General features: G+C 43.1%; 1 protein-coding gene across 7 annotated transcripts in view; it reads left to right on the top strand.

Annotated features, from left to right (window-relative positions):
• The window catches only part of PPFIBP2 (PPFIA binding protein 2), a 196053-nt gene that overhangs the window by 77654 nt on the left and 101588 nt on the right, over positions 1-16811 (top strand). For all 7 annotated transcript variants that reach the window (XM_069072813.1, XM_069072803.1, XM_069072793.1 and 4 more), the window contains exon 3: positions 4100-4314. In XM_069072813.1, coding sequence (XP_068928914.1) covers positions 4100-4314 — 215 coding nt within the window. The remainder of the gene's footprint in view (positions 1-4099; positions 4315-16811) is intronic.

The following is a 16811-nucleotide window of genomic DNA, read 5'->3' as shown; positions in this document are numbered from 1 at the left end:
GTTACAAAGGTTTTATAGGGGAACTTAGAAGGGGAAATTAAAAGGAAAGGCTAGAGGTAGCGTTATCAAAAAAGATGGAAAGAAAAAAATCATTGAAGCATTTTTTATAAATTCACAGAAAAGAGCCAGAAGAGGTTCAGAAGGAATCATAGAAAAGGAGAGATTTGAAAAGTACATATTAATATATGATATAATAAATCTTTAAATTATTTCTAAAAAATTAATCAACATTTATTTTCTCTCCTACCTTCTCCTTCCTCCTTTTCCCCCGAAAAAGGAAAAACAAAACCCTTGAAATAAATATTGGGGTAAAATATTAATACTGTATTGTACATTTTTAGGCTGAATTCTGCCAGAAAAAAATTAATTGAATTGAACTTTAATCTATATCTAGTTTAAAGAGAAATATCCAAAATGTGATATACCCCTATGCCCTGTAATATGTCTTTCTACCCCGACTATTTGAAATAGCATAAGAATCTTGAATAAGGAAAAGGTTTGGGATATATATATAATATATAAAGATTATAATACAGTTTGAGGTTACGTTTGAGAATAATTACTATTCTCCGTACTCAGTTCCTTCCTGAACCACTCTCTAAGACTGAAAAGGGTTTTATCCTGGGATCAGTATCTTAACCTTGAATAAAAAAGAGAATACTTCAGATGGGTGGGATCCTATCTAGACTAGACTAGATTTGCTTATCCCACTTAATTCCTTTCTAAAAAGAAAGGCCTTAACTTTGGAGAAGGGTTTTAGGTTGGAGAAATATTCCTTAATATTACTAGAGAAACTAAAAAGGAGGGTTAGAAAAAATTGGGCTCCCACATTTATGTAGTCAAGCACAAAGTTCTCACGTTGGCCACATCCAAAAATGTGTCTTCTTCTGTATATATGTGGCCCCAAACCCATCTGGCAGGAAGTGGATAGCGTTCTTCTTGGTAGGTCCTCTGAAATTATCCTTGGTGTTTACACAGATCAGAGCTCTTAAATCTTTCAGAGCTGGTATTTTGCAGTGTTATCACATAAGTTGTTCTACTTACTTCACTCTGCATAGGATATACTTAAAAATAAAAGTATGCCGTAGATAATGCAGGTTCAGTCTCATTCAGTTAATATTTATTAAGCACCTACTGGGCAAGTAGGTGGAGCAGTGGACAGAGTGCTAAGTCTGGACTCAGGAAGGTTCTGTTCTGAGTTCAAATCGAACCTCGGACACTTGGGCAAGTCACTTAACCCTGTTTGCCTCAGTTGCTCATCAGTAAAATGAGCTGGAGAAGGAAATGGTCAGCCTCTCCACTACCTGCCAAGAAAATCCCCAAGTAGGGTCAGAAAAAATTGGGCATGACTAAGTGCTAGTAATACAAAAAGAGGCAAAAGACAGCCCCTGTCCTCGAGAAGCTTATGGTCTAATACATACAAAGCAAACTTTAAATAGGATAAATAGGAAATGACTGAAAGAGGGAAAGCACTGGAGTTAGGAGGGGCTAGGAGGCTTCCTGTGGAAGGTGGGATTTTTAGTTGGGACTTAGAGGAAGCTAGGGAGGTCAGTAGTCAGACCAGAAGAGGGAGAGCGTTCCAGGCGTGGGAGAACAACCAGAGAAAATAGCAAGAGCCCAGAGATGGAGTGTCTTGTTTGTGGAATTGGCCGGAGGCCATTATTCCTGGATCAGAGAACGGGTATAGATGTAAGACTAGAAAGGCTATGAAGGGCTTTGAATACTACACACAGCATTTTGTATTTGCTCCAGGAGGCAACAGGGATCCGTTATTGGGTAGGAGGGTGATCCGATCAGATCTACACTTTAAGAAAATCACTTTGGTGGCCGAATGGAGGATGGGGAGAGACTTGAGACAAACAGACCCACCACCGGCCGGGTCATTGCAGGAGGAGAGAAGGGGGAGTATTTGAAAGATGTTGGAAAGGTGAAATCAGCAGACCCTGGCAATCGATTGGATGTTGGGGGTCAGGGATGAGAGAGAGTGAGGACGCCCTGATGGGAGCCTGAAGGACTAGGACAGGAGTGGGGAACCCGCAGCCACACATGGCCTTCTAGGCCCTCAAGTGCCACCCTTCCAAACTTCACAGCACAAATCCCCTCATAATAAAAGGATTTGTTCTGTAAAACTCATTCAGAAGGCCAAACCCAAAGACCTAGAAGGCTACAGCAGGTTCCCCACCCCTGGACTTAGGAGGACAACGGTGTTTTTCTTTATGGTGATAGGGAACCTAGGAGAGAGGGAAGGTTTAGGAGGAAAGATAAGAGTTCAGTTCTGTCCTTACTAGACATCCAGTTTGAGATGTCTAAAAGGCAGATACTGGACTGGGGGTCAGCAGAGAGATTGGGGCAGGAAAGGTAGATTTTAGAATCACCAGCATAAAAATGGTGAATCAATCCATGGGAACTGATGAGCTCAGTAAGTATAGAGGGAGAAAAGAGGGCCCAGGACAGAGCCCCGAGGGACACCTTCAGTCAGAGGTTGGGATCTAGGGAAGATCCAGCAAGGGAGACTTTGAAATCTTCTTCTGTTCTCTGTGCTCCCATTTGGAGCATTTGTACAAAATTGTTTGCATGTTGCCTTCCCATTAGGGACTTGTGCTTCTTGAGAGCAAAGACTGTCTTGCTTCTTTTTCCAGTGATGAGCACAGCCCTTGGTACATAGTAGGCTCTTAATAAATATTTAGGGGTGGCTAGGTGGTGCAGGAGGACCTGAGTTCAAATCCAGCCTCAGACACTTGACACCTTTACTAGCCGTGTGACTTTGGGCAAGTCACTTAACCCCAGTTGCCCTCCAAAAAAGCAAAATAAATAAATATTTTTTGACTGACAACCAGTTGTTTTTTAACATCAAAATGGGGGGAAATTTTTTAAATAAGTAGTGATCCCTAGGGACTGATTGAGGACTTGTGTCTTTGAATGAATGAATGAATGAATGAATGAATGAATGAATGAATGAATGAATCAAGCATTTATTAAACACTTACTATGTGCAAAGCATTGGGCTGCCCACCAGACACAAAGACACATTCTAATGAGACAACATATGAAAGGTTTCAACTGCCAGTCAGGTGGAAAGGTCCATGGTCCTCAGGCAAAGCCCATGGTAAAGCATGGGTGTTAATGTCATTTCCACTGAAAAAAAAGTATATCACTTCCCTATGGGGTCAGCAGCTAAGTGACCAATGGATAGCGTTGGGCTTGTAGTCAGGAAGACCTGAGTTCAAATCCAGCTTCAGACACTTACTAGCTCTGTGACCCTGGGAAAGTCAACCTCTGTTCACCTCAGTTTCCTCATTTGTGAAATGGGAGTAGTAACAGCACCTGCCTCCCAGGGTCCTTGTGTGGATGGAAGGAGATGGTAATTGTAAAGTACCTAGCCTGAGACATAGTAGGGGCTTTATAAATGTTTATTCTTCTCGTGCTCATTTATCAGGGTGAATGATTTGACATTGCCAGGACTTTGGTGGCAGGAACTTTTTTTCCTCTGGGTTTGCAATAGCTCTGGCCAGAGCACCTGCAGAAACTGCTGCATCTCCATAGGGTTTGTTTCCCAGGATGGTGGCTGAGGGCAGTGGACTGTGGAAGCACCATCATTCCCAAGGCTCTTAGGATCAGAGTCCTGGGCTGTCCAGATAAGAGTTTGAGGAAAAATGGTAGTCAGTGGTGACTTGCCTTGCCTGGCAGATGCTGCCTCCAGTCCCTTCCCTGACTGACTGACAGTCCCCTCACCCCTCTGCGGATTGCTCGCTGCTTCAGCTAGGCCAGCTTACTGGTTCTGGGGAGGGCAGTTGGTTGACAGTTAGTAGGGACAGCTGGCCTCAGATGTTGCCTCCCTGGATGAGGACTGTAAGGGCCAGGCATGGTCCCATCCTCCCAAGGGTCCTAGGTCTACCTTAGTCTCAAACATTTCTTAGGAAATGATTCCTTTTAATGAAGGTTTAGGAAAAAAAAAAACCAACTTTACACAATCCTGTCTGGGAATTAGTAGTCATATTTGACACTGGTGATCTCATTTCTAAGCAAACATTTGTGTCCATGTTCAGGCTGCAGACTTCCAGATCAGTAGGGCTAACCTGCACTCCCTCCTCTTCTCCAGGCACCAAATCAGCCGCCGAACACAGCAATGGTGCCTATGATGTTGGGCTGCCATCCCAATCTCCGTACATGAACGTGTTCCCAGTGCTTCATCTTGTAGAGGACCTGAAGCTGTCACTGGAGATGCTGGGGGATCATCAGGAAAGAGAAACCCTCCGGGGTCAGATCCCAGAATCCACTGCAACCTACATAACCGAGTGGCTTCAGGGAAATCTGGTGAGTAGCTTTGATACAACCGTCATGGGAGCTGCTCCGTCTGGTGGGCATGAAAATCCGTGTTGGCAACTGTGTGACAAGAGAACAGGCATGCCACTCAGCTGGAGAATTGCTAATTGCTTTGTGGGGAAAATTGGGGGAAAATATGGGAGATGTATTGAACATGAAAAAAATCATCCAAGCTCAACGTTGATTCCCACATAACCTGTGGTTTGAGGTTTTTTTTTCCTTTTAATTTTCTAGTCTCCCTCTCTCCTTATCTAACCCTCTCCCCATGGACAATTTTCTTCTAAGCCTCTCATAACTCTCACCAGGCTTTAGACTGGATCCAAATCTTCTGTATTTTTCCCTTCCCTATCTGATCTGCCTATAGCAGTGGTTCTCAAATTTTTTTCTCTTAAATTATTGAGGAGCCCAGAGAGCTTTTGTTTATGTTGCATATATTTGTCAATGTCTACCATATGAGAAATGAAAAATGATAAAATTTTAAAGTACATATTAATAGATTTTAAATAGTAATAAGCCCATTATTCATTAACATAAGTATCATTTTTTATTTTTAAACTATATATTGTTTTTCTTAAATAGTGAGGAGTCACACCATTTTACTCATTTTTGCAAATCTCTTTAATGTCTGGCTTAATAGAAGGTAGTTGGATTCTTACCTGTTCTTCCACATTCAATCTCTTACAATATGCTATTTTGGTTAAAGTGTAGGAAGATAATTCAGCCTCACACAGATAAGTAGTTGGAAAAGGGAGGAGTATTTTAATAGGGAAATTGGGTCTTAGTATTGATATGAAAATAGTTTTTACCTCACTGACCCCCTGAAAGGGGTATGAGATCTGCTAGCTGGTATGGTACTCTTTATTCCAAGGAAAGGAGCAAACCTTCCCTTCAAGATAAAGGACGGACGGACGGACGGATGGATGGATGGATGGATGGCCTCCAGAACTGAATGAGCTCTTTATCATATCCAGTCAAATCCAATTAGCCTTTGATTCTAATCCAATTTCAAGTTATTAATTTATAGATCCTTTCCATTAACATAAATTGACTACTCTCCACTCTGAATGCTACCCTGTGCCTCTGACCCCCATAATGTGTTACTTAGATTCAGCACCTCCCTAGCAAGCATGGGTATAACATCCTAGTGCCAGGGAAAGAGCATTGGATTTGGAGTTCAAGTCTTGGCTCCAGTAGGGTCCCTCCCACTTTTTAACAGATGCAGAAACTGGGTCTTGGAAAGGTTTAATAACATACTCAAAGTAACATAGATAGTAAATAGCAGATCCTCTGAACCCCAAGCCATTATGGGTTTCCACTCTACCACCTTCCTGAACTCTCATCTCCTGGGGAACTCCCTGGTGGGAACATAATTCATTCAAGTATCCCTGAATCTTGTTTGTCTACTCCCATTGGGTCATACCTCCTTTTACTAGAAAGTGGGAAAAGAGCTTTCATTAAAGCTGCCTTTCCAATTCATTCTGAATGAAGCGATAGTTATTGCTAAATATTTTAGAAGAACAATGAACCGATAGTTCTCCTTTATCCCAGGTGACCACCTTTACCTGGCTTTGTTGTTCCCCTCTAAGGCCTCTGGGTATAGCGAAATTTTACTCTGAATGCATTCAGTCTCCCCATTATCTTAGTTAATGTGTTCTCTCAGGCTAGTCTCTGTAGAGAGATGTGATTTGAGAAAGTGAAGGATTCCAGGGGGTGGTTTTTTTTAATGGATGAGAAGTCTTATCAGGCACACTGGGTACCTTATTTAATTAAAAATATCTTTGCCTCAACATCATGCTGCCCAGGCCTTCCTTACTGAGTCCAAAAACCCTAGTGAATATTTTCCTATACAGAACCATTGAGAGATCTTTAATTCTGGCAAAAAGAAAAAAAAAAAAACAAGGCAAATCTGTTTGCCAAATGGAAAAGAGAGAGGAGTCTTTTTAAAAATGTGGGGGAAGAAAGGGCTGCTTTATGATTTATGAAATGTGACTCTTGAGCCTGCCTGTGCCAACCAGGAAATACTTATAAAGAAATGAAATGTTTTCTGGGCAATCTTTCCTTCTATACAGTGGAAGAAGATATTAGGAGATCAGACACTGCCTCTTCCCAAGAAAAGATGGGCTAGTTTTGTTTCAGAGTTTAGCCCCTCCTCTGTCTTGGGGTTGGAAGCAGGGCCCCAGAATTCCAGAGTGGACCAAGCTCAGCCCGCCCGGCTCCTTTCACTGAGCCCATATTCTCCTGCCCATCCATCTCCCCACTGGGCCAGTATGTGGAGGCAGTGCTGCCTGCCTGCCCGCCTGCCTCTCACTTGTTCTGGTGCAGTAGGTGGGAGAGGCCACTGGAGGGGGCAGGGACAGAAGAGGAGGTTGGTCCAGCTCCCCTGACTCCCTGCTGCTTCCATCAAAGGCCAAGGACCGGCAGGGGATGTCCTTCTTCCTTCCTGTTATTGCCTTCAGAAACTTTTGGTTAAACCCTGAAAATCACCATTTCAGTCAGACTTTGGACTTTATCAGGAAGACCGGTGTTAGATTTTGCAAGTTTTCATATTGCAAACAGTGTAGCCAAGTAATAATGACTGGTATTTCTGTGGTACTTCAAGGTTTGCAAAGCAGTTTCCATGCATGTCCTTTGAGCCTCCCTCTAGCCTGGGGCAGATGCAGGGATAATAATAAACAATAGCTAACATTTATGTAGAGCTTACTGTGTTCCAGGTACTAGGTAGGTGCTATTATTAAACCCATTTGCCTTTTCCTTCTCCAGTTCATTTTGCAGATGAGTAAACAGGGTTAAGTGACTTGCCCAGGGTCACATAGCTAGTAATTAGAACTGGGAGCTTCCTGACACCAGGCCCAGGACTCCAAGCACATGGCCTTTCCCAGTGGGTAGAGTACCTGTTACTATGGTGTTTGTAACAGGGCTAACAGTGTGTGAGCTCCTGCTGCCATTTTAAAAACTGAGGCTCAGATTGGTAACTTACTCTTGGTCACAGAGCTGTGAGAAAGAGAGGTAGGATTTTAACCCCTCAGTAGTCAGAGGAGCTGGGTTTGAATGTCGTCTCTGATACTACCTAGAAAACTTTGGACACACATCTAACTTCCGTGGACCTCAGCTTCCTCATCTGTAAAATGGAGTAGTCAGACCTGGGCAGTTTCTGAGTACCTCCAGCTGCAGATCTGTGAACATGGGATGGATGCCAGGATGCCACCCTGACTCCAGCTCCGTCATGCTCGCTGACCACTAGACCACACTCCCTCTCTGAATAGGGAGCTCTGGGCCCAGAAGAAAGTGCCAGTGTTGTTGGTGGGGAATTTAGAGCAAGAGCTCTTAACCTGAGGTCTGGGAAGCTGGGGTACCTCTAGATATGTGTGTCCACGTATACATGTACAAAAGGCATAGATGTACATATCTATGTGTATATAACAAACGTTCTTTGTTATGTATAATATATATATTAGTAGGAATAGCTAGGCGGCACACCAGATAGAATGCTGAGCCTGGAGACATGAAGATTCATCTTTGTGAGTCCAGATCTGGCCTCAGACACTTAACTGTGTGACCCTGGGCAAGTCACTTAACCCTGTTTACCCCACTTTCTTCCTCTATAAAATGAGCGGGAGAGGGAAAAGGCAAACCACTCCAGGATCTTTGCCAAGGGGACCCCAAGTGGATCAGATATAACTGAAAACAGCTTAACACCAATTATATTAATAATGTATTATATATAAGTAATATATTTGCTATATGTATGTGTATTTTAAAATATTTTTAAAATTTATTTTCAGTTTCAAATTCCATCCCCCACCCATTGAGAAAAGCAAGAAATATGATAGCTGATTTTTTTTATTTTTTATTTTTGCTTTTTTGGGGGGGAGGGCAATTGGGGTTAAGTGACTTGCCCAAGGTCACATGGCTATTTTTTTTGTTAAGTGTCTGAGGCCAGATTCGAACCCATGTCCTCCTGACTCCAGGGCCGGTACTCTATTTACTATGCCATCTAGCCGCCCCTGATACCTGATTTTTTTAAAGAAAACTTTAAATTTGTTTATTTGGGTAACTGTTTCAATAGAATTAGTTTCTTTTTTTATCAGAGGTGGGGAACCTGTGGGCTCAGGGCCACATGAGGCCTCAAGGCCGGAGGTTCCTTACCCCTATGTACTTTATTTTATGCATTTAGAAACAATATTCTATTGAAGGAGTCTGTCATCTCCACTAGACTGCCAAAGATACACAAAACAAAAAAAGATTCAGAATTTCTGGTTTTGAGGGGAAAATTGAAAAGCACTGTACAAGTCTGTGGTGAATGGCATTCACGGAATCATCAGCTTCATTCCCCCCTTGTACTTTTTTCTGTAAGGTTGAGAGCATGTCTAAACCAAGCAGGCTTTAGAGACATTTCCAGGAGGAGCACAACTCCCATGAAAGATTCATTAATTACAAATTTAGAGAATTTGGGGTTTTTTCCCCCCAAAGAAATTCCAGGAACTCCTACCCAACTGGCTTAATCTTCTGGCCGTCTTCCCTGGCTCATCTTTCTCTGGTCCCACCCAAGTGTGGGCGTCCTGTAAAGGTTCTGCCCTTATTCAATCTTCACCCATCTCTCAACACTCTCTCACTTAAAAAATCTCATTCTCTCCCCTAGATTTGGGCAGGTGATTACCAAATCTCAGTGCCCATCCCCCATCTCTCCTGGGCTATAGATTACTGTTGCAGAAACTGTGCCCTAACCTCCTTCTCAGAAACCTTGAGTAGTTTCCTGTAGTCTGTAGGATAACATACAAACTCTTCCACCTGGCATTTAATTTTAAGGCCCTCTGTGGGTCTGCCTTTAACTTACCTTACCATCTATACTTCCTTTCTCGTATTCTACATTCCAGCCCCGTACCACCTGCTCCCCAGTCTCTGCCCTCCCCCTGCTTCATGCCTGGATTGCACTTTCTGCTCAGCTCTGCTGTTAAAATCCTCTTACTTCAAGGCCTAGCTTAGGGGCCGTCTTCTCCAGGAAGCCTTCTCAGATGCCCTATCTTAGGAGCAAGGTCTCTTCTAGCATTTAGGATGTTTCCTTTTCCCTCAATACATTCTTTCTTATTTCAGATGTGTGACATGTAAGTGGATAGAGAGCTGGGTTCATATTCTGCCTCTGACACATATTGGCTTTGTGACCATGGGCACATCACTTAACTTCAGTGCCCTAGGAAAATCATTAAGACTTAAGTTGCAGATAAAGTGTCAACTTTCATCAATAGAGGGCGTTTGCTCATCATTGTTCCCTATGCCTGCCAGCTCACACGTCTAATCCCTTCCTTATACTTATTTCTATCCATGTCACATTTTCCTTATTAGATGGTAAGCTCATTGAGGGCAGAAAGCATCCCCTTTTGTCGTTGTATCCTCAAAAACTTCCACTTTGCACAGAGCAAGCATTTAATAAAGGTTTGTGGAGTTCACTGACAAAGCCCTAGACACTGTGTGAGGAGGTGTTCCTGTACAGCACTGAGAATGTGGCCCCAGAGGAAGAAGGAAACCCTAACCGTTTTCTCACCTCCCTTTGTTGCTGTGAGCCCAGGGGAGGAAGGAGGGAGAGCCAGGGCTGAAGCCCAGCAGTTTACAAGGACGGCCTGTCTGCCTGCCTTTTGAGTGAATCCCACTCAGGATGGTCTGCACATGGATGGGGGAGGCCTCACATCTGCTGAAGGCATGGTTTTCCAGCCAGGGCAGGCATGCAACAGCAGCCACGGCAACACGATGCAGATGATAGAGAATCCAAGGTCAGGGGCAATTCTAGAAGGAAGCCTTGTTCTTTCTCAAACTTGCTTAACATCCCCCTACAGCTTGCTTTGCTAGCTGGCTTCTGAATTCCACTTAAGAAGCAAAATTGGTCATTCAAGATTGTGACTCTGTGGAACAAGCATTGTGATTCCCCGTGGCTGAGGACAGTGTGGCATAACAGATGGTGTCCTGGGCTTCCAAGGCAGGAGAGCCAGTTTCATATCCTGGCTCTGACACTTTACTGTCTGTTTGACACTGAGTGAGCTGCAAAACCTTTCCCCCCATCAGTTTCCTCATCTGTAAAATGACATGATAATGGCACCCACCTCACAGAATCATTATGAGAATCAAATGAGATAACTTATGGGGAGTACTTTGCAAACCTTACAATGCTGTATAAACGTTATCTATTTTTATTGTTGATTTCTCTGATTTCTGTTGTTTTTGTTTGCTCATTCATTGAGCCTAACTCTTTATGGACAGTGGTATGCCAGACCCTTCTGTCTTTCAGCATCTCTCAAAGTCTCCAAGCTCATACTCATTGTTTCCATGAATCCATCTGTCCATCTCATCCTCTATCATTCCCTTCTCCTTTTGCTTTTAATCTTTCCCAAAATCCAGGTCTTTTCCAGTGAACCTCGTCTTCTCATTATGGGACCAATATATTTAAGTATCTAAATATTCAGTATTTGAGCTTCTAGTGAGTAGCCTGAATTAACTTTAATCATTAACTGATTTGATCTCCTTGCTGTATAAGGGACTCTCAGAAGTTTTCTCCAGCACCACTATCTAGGAAAGGTGATTCTGTGGCACTCAGTTTTCCTGATTGTCCCAATTCTCAGAATCTACTGGAAAAACCATAGCTTTGACTATATGGGCCTTTGTCTCTGCTTTGTAGTTTCCTGTCCATATTTGCCATAGCTTTCCTTCCAAGGAGCCAGCATCTTTTCATTTCATGGTTACAATTACTACCTGCAGTGATCTTTGAGGCCAAGAATTATAAAGTCTGACACTGCTTCCCTTTCCTCTCCCTCTATTTGCCAGGAAGTGTTGGGACCAGTTGCCAAGATCTTAGTTTTTTTGATGTTATGCTTTTACACTCTCCTCTTTCACCCTCACCAAGAGACTTCTTAATTCCTCTTAATTCTTCTTTCTACTGTTACTTTATCTATAAAATAGAAGATGATACATGTGGTATCTCAGTTATAAGGCTGGAGTTAATATGTGTAAAATGCTTTGTGAGCTTCACAAATATCAATGTGAGTTATTATTCCTCTTTTCTTTGAGAGAATACATCAACAGGACTTCCAGGTACAGTGGGCAGTCATGATGATGGAAGGTAACTTTCTCTCTTCCCTCCTACTCCAGTTTCCCCACCAAAATTGATGCAGGTTTCCCCTAGGGACCAGAGAGCCTGCAGATCCCTCCAGACAGAGGCTGGGGTGAGATTGCCGCCACAGTCACACACGGATGTTTGGCCATTCATAACTAGCTCACTGTTGGAAGGGGTCAAAGCTCGAGGCTAATGGTTGAGTTCAAAACCCAGGTGATAGGTCAGAAGAAGAACATGTGACCCACAAGAATTTCCTCCGTCAACAATTCTAGATGATAAGATGCTGACTCAGGTCAAAGGCAGCTGCCAGTGTCCAGACCTGGTACTTCTGGAGGCAGGAAGAATGACCAGAGCCCAACCCTGTTCTATACTTAACCATTCCCAGAAGGTGCCTGGACCCCACCACTCAGCAAGGTAGGTTTCTCACTTTCTATGTTAGAGAATCCCTCCCAGAATGACTCTTTTTTGAAGGCAAACTAGGCCATCCTTTGTCTCAGTTCTTACCTAGCCTTTAACTAACTGAATGGGTGTTGCCTCAGACAAACTGATATGTGGAAAAGAACTTAGTTTCAAAAGGCCAAGGTCTCCCACTGCACCTGGGGCCACCTCCAGTGATCCTGACTTGCCGCCAGACCCAGATGGCTCTGGAGGAGAGAGTGAGGCTGGTGACTTTGCACAGCCCTGCCTCACTTGCCAGTCAAGATATTACCCTCCTACCATCATTGGTCCTCTTCAAGAAGGAAGGACAAACAAGAAGTTAGAGAACCGCCCACCTGGGGACAGGGAGTGGGCATAAAATAAACCCCTGTTGTGAAGACTCATTCACGCGTCCTCAGGAAGGGGAATTGCTTAGGAATTCCATGCAAACTCAGCTTCAGATATTTATTCACCAGGAAGCTGGAGTTTACTAGCAAGAGATGCGCAGAAGGGTCTGATTATTCCCTGTTCTGAAGTCAGGTGATAAAATCCAGGGAATACTCCACTCTTGGGTCAGAATTATTTTTCCATTTGTCCAGAAATGAAGGAAAAATGGATGTTGGTCATGGATTTCCCATGTCTATGCTAGAATAAGTGTCTTTGGATTAGACCTGTTTCTGGGTCACCTTTTCTCTATCCACATTATAATCTCTACCTCATGGGAGGAGAGGAACTGCCAGATCACGATTGCCGCCCATTCTGCCCCCAGACACTGTTCTGATCCAGAGAAGCCAGGAGGGATATGGGGAGGAAGGGCTCTGATTTGTTTCTATAGTTTTAGGGCACCTGCAACCAATGCTTTTGTGTAGAGTTCATAGATGATTCTCTTTTTTTGCTAAAAGTATTTGTAGGTCTCCCCTGTTCAGGACTGGGGAGGTAAATATTAAACATGTGGGTTTTCTGTTTGACTTAGATAACAACCCTCCACTTCTGTATGGTACTTAATCCCTTGAGAAGCATTTATTGGCCTATTCTCCGACTTGCTTATAGGGTCACAGATTGAGAGTCTGAAGAGGCCTCAGAGTCATCAAGTTTTTTACATTTTACAGATGAAGAAACTGAGACCCAGAAAAACTAAGTGACTTGCCCAAAGTCCCACAGCTAGTCAATGTTTGAGGCAGGATCCAAAACTGGGTCCTCCTGACTCCACATTCAGCACCCTGTTTGGGAGCAGTGTAGATGGACTAGGCTAATGGGTCTGTTATTCTGTGTGTAATAAAAATTTATCCTCCTTCCCTCATCTGGAATCTGAAAGCATATTGCTAGTTAATCAGGCTAAGCTGGGAAACCATTCCTTGAATTTCAGTCTGGTCCTGAGAGCTCTAGGTACAGGCATACCACACATAGCAGCTTAGGTGCTGTGTTCCCCAAAAACTACAGCAGGAAGCTAAATCCCCAAACAACAATGTAAATTTAGAGTCACATTCCTTGCTGTTCAAAATTCAAACTGTAAAAAGCTTAAAGCAGGTCTACAGACCAGGAACCATATTGCCTTTTTTTTTTTTGGAGGGGGGAAGGCAGGGTAATTGGAGGTAAGTGACTTGCCCAAGGTCACACAGCTAGTAAGTGTAAAATGTCTGAGGCCAAATTTGAACCCAGGTCCCCCTGACTCCAGGGCCAGTGCTCTACTCACTGCACCACCTAGCTGCCCCTGTATTGCCTTTATAGTAACAATACAGACCACGTCTCCTTGAAACTCTCCCACCCAAGAACATAAGAAGTGTGGGGCAGCTGGAGTTTTTTTTGCCTGGGTATAAAACACAAAGGGCGCTGACAGTTTCAATCCTAGGGCGCTCTGCTTCACTTCTCATCTGCAGCAGCCACAGGCTCCACTGCCTTCACTCCCCTTCTCCCCCTGAGCATAGCTGGCACATAGTAGGTGCTGTACTTAGGAATATCTGGAGATATTGCAGGTTCAGTTCCAGACCACTGCAATAAAGAGAATATGGCGATGGAGAAAGTCACACAAATTTTCTAGTTTTCTCATGCATATAAAAGTTTTGTTTACACTACACTGTATTCTATTAATTGTGCAATAGTATTATGTCCCCAAAATGTATATAACTTAAAAATACTTTATTACTAAAAAAATGCTGTCACCTGAGCCTTCAGCAAGTAGTCATCTTTTTGCTTCTGGAGGGTCTTGCCTCGATGTTGATGATCAGGGTGGGGGTTGCTGAAGGTTGGGGTGGCTGTGGCAATTTCTCAAAATAAGACAACAATGAAGTTTGCCAAATAGATTGGCTCTTCCTTTCACTTTACATTTACAGGCTGTTGGAAGGTTATTAATTGGCCTAATTTTAATATTGTTGAGTTTCTCTATAGGGAGGCCTGAGGAGAGGGAGGGAGTCAGGGAATGCCCTCGGTGGCACAGTATGAACACACAACATTTACAGATTAAGTTCGACATCACATATGGGCATGATTCGAGATGCCCCAAAACAGTTACAAGAGTAACATCACAGATCACCAGAAAATATAAGAATGAAAAAGTTTGGAATATTGCAAAGATGACCAAAATGTGACACAGAGACATGATGTGGGCACATTCTGTTGGGAAAATGGCACATTATAGACTTGTTCGAGGCGGGGTTGCCACAAACCTTTAATTTTTATTAAAAAGAAAAAAAAAAAACACCATGTCTACCAAGCACGTAAAGTGAAATTCAATAAAATAAGGTGTGCTTGTACATGCATTTTTCTTCCTTTCCTCCTGTCCACCTCCACGGCAGCCCTTCAGCATTATAAACTACCTTATGGTGTGCAGGGGGCCCGATTCTTCCTCCTGGTGCCCAAGCTCCCAGATGACCCCCCCCCCCATCCCCTTTTGGCCACTTGTGCCAGGTACAAAAGTGGCTGGTTATGGTTTTCTCCCTTTCTCTACATCCCTTCCCCCACCTGTTATCCTGGAGAGCTAGAGTTTTCATTCTTGACAGAGTCAATCAACTCAATCAACATCATTTATTAAATACTGCATACTGACACTGCCAGTGCTGGAGATGTGAAGCTAACAAAACAGGTCTTGTCCTCCAGAGGCTTCAATTCCGTCAGGGAGGGCAACATGTTGAAATAGAAGCATATTCCAAATAGATGTGAAAAAAATAAAGGGTCATAAGGTGGGGGGCATTAGCGGTTAGGGGGCTTGAGAGAGGTTTCCTGTAAAGGGTGATGAATCTCGAAGGAATGGGTGGATTCTAAGAGGTTTGGGGAGCAGGAGTCATCACCCTCCAAGTCTAAGGGAAGGGAAGAGAAGCCTCATCACGCCCCCTCACCTTCTAGCTCTCCCTGCCTCCATCCCTGTAGCCTCTCTCTGCCACCCTCCACAGAGGTTGCAGCCAGGAAGAGGAGTGGAGGGCAGGGTGGACCGACAAAGAGGACCCCAACCAGCCCAGCAGCCCGTTTCTATGACTGGTCCAAATCAGCGCCCTTCACGGTCAGTGTTGTGGATGATTTGTTTTGGTTGCCTAGCAACCATTTTCTGATTGGTTGGAAAAACCACTCAGGTGTATTAGAGCTAAGATTTCACGAACCTTAAGGTGAGGTTTTGCTATGGTGTTACTTTTCAAATTGATACTTTTTATTTTGACCAACAATAAATAATTGGTGTCCTATTAAATAATAAAGCGTTCCTAATGATAATTCTTCCTAATAAATAAGCATCATACTTTTCCCTTGTCAAAGTTAAGTAAAACCATCTGCTAATAGTTATTACTACTAATTTCACTAGTAACCAGTTTTGTTATCAATAGAAGGGAAGTTGTTTCGAGGATCACTCATCTGAAGCTATTATTTGCCTGAATTCTGTTGTCTTTTAGTGTCTTCTCCATTTACATTATTGTAAATGGTGTCCATATTCTGTTTCTGCTTTCTTCACTCAGGATGCCTTCATTCAGATCTTTCCATTCAGTCTCATAATTCTTCATATCCGTCAATCAATGAGAATTTATCAAGCACCTGCCATAACAAAGCCACTGTGCTTGACTCTGCATATACAAAGAAAAGATGAGGCAGTCTGTGACCCTGAGGAGCTTCTATTCTTTGAAGGGAAAACATATAACATGTATAAAAATATGTACAATATGAACACAAGATTATTTTGGGAGAAACGTAATTACAGCTCAGAGGATCTGGTGGAAGGGGAAGGGTTTACCTGAGCTTTGAAGGAAAAGCTTGATGATGATAATCTGATTCACAGACTGCATTTTGTTTTGATATCCCCAGGCTGATTGTTACATAATCTGCTTCCTTCTCCTTTCTGCTGAATAAAACATGGGGATATAGATATTTGAGTACATTCAGAAGCTTTCTCTCATTGACCTCAGGTTATAAACCTAGTAGTATGATTGCTGACTCAAAGAGCATAATGTCTTTTCTCAAACAAACCCACTTCTTGTTTTGGCATGAATTTAGTATGGAAACTCCCAGTGTGGAAATTCCCTCCACTGATTTTCAGTCACGTCCAACTCTTTGTGACCCCATCTGGCGTTTTTTCTTCAAAAACACTGATTTGTTTGCCCTTTCCTTCTCCAGCTCATTCTACAGATGAGGAAAATGAGGCAAACAGACTTAAGTGACTTGCCCAGGGTCACACAGCTAGTAAGTGTCTGAGACGAGATTTGAACTTGGGAAAATGAGTCTTTCTGACTTTCATATTCTATCCACTGCACTGAATAGCTATTCTTCACTGAAGCACATTGGCAACTCATCTGCCTTTTTCTGTGTGGGAATCATTTTCTGGGGGTACTGAGAGATTAAGGTGACTTATTCCTGGTCTATATGAAACCTTTTCTACTCTTCCCACCAACTACTAGTAATATATAACCACATTGGCACCCATAACAGCTGGACCACTTCATAGGCACCCCCCCACACACACACACACATACACATTCCCATTCCCCAGCCATGTGTC

Source organism: Petaurus breviceps, unplaced genomic scaffold (assembly GCF_028583685.1).
Source record: "Petaurus breviceps papuanus isolate PSGF00001 unplaced genomic scaffold, PetGlider_PUasm1.0 140, whole genome shotgun sequence".
NCBI classification, from domain to species: Eukaryota; Metazoa; Chordata; class Mammalia; order Diprotodontia; family Petauridae; genus Petaurus; species Petaurus breviceps.
This window is presented reverse-complemented; position numbering and strand designations above follow the sequence as displayed.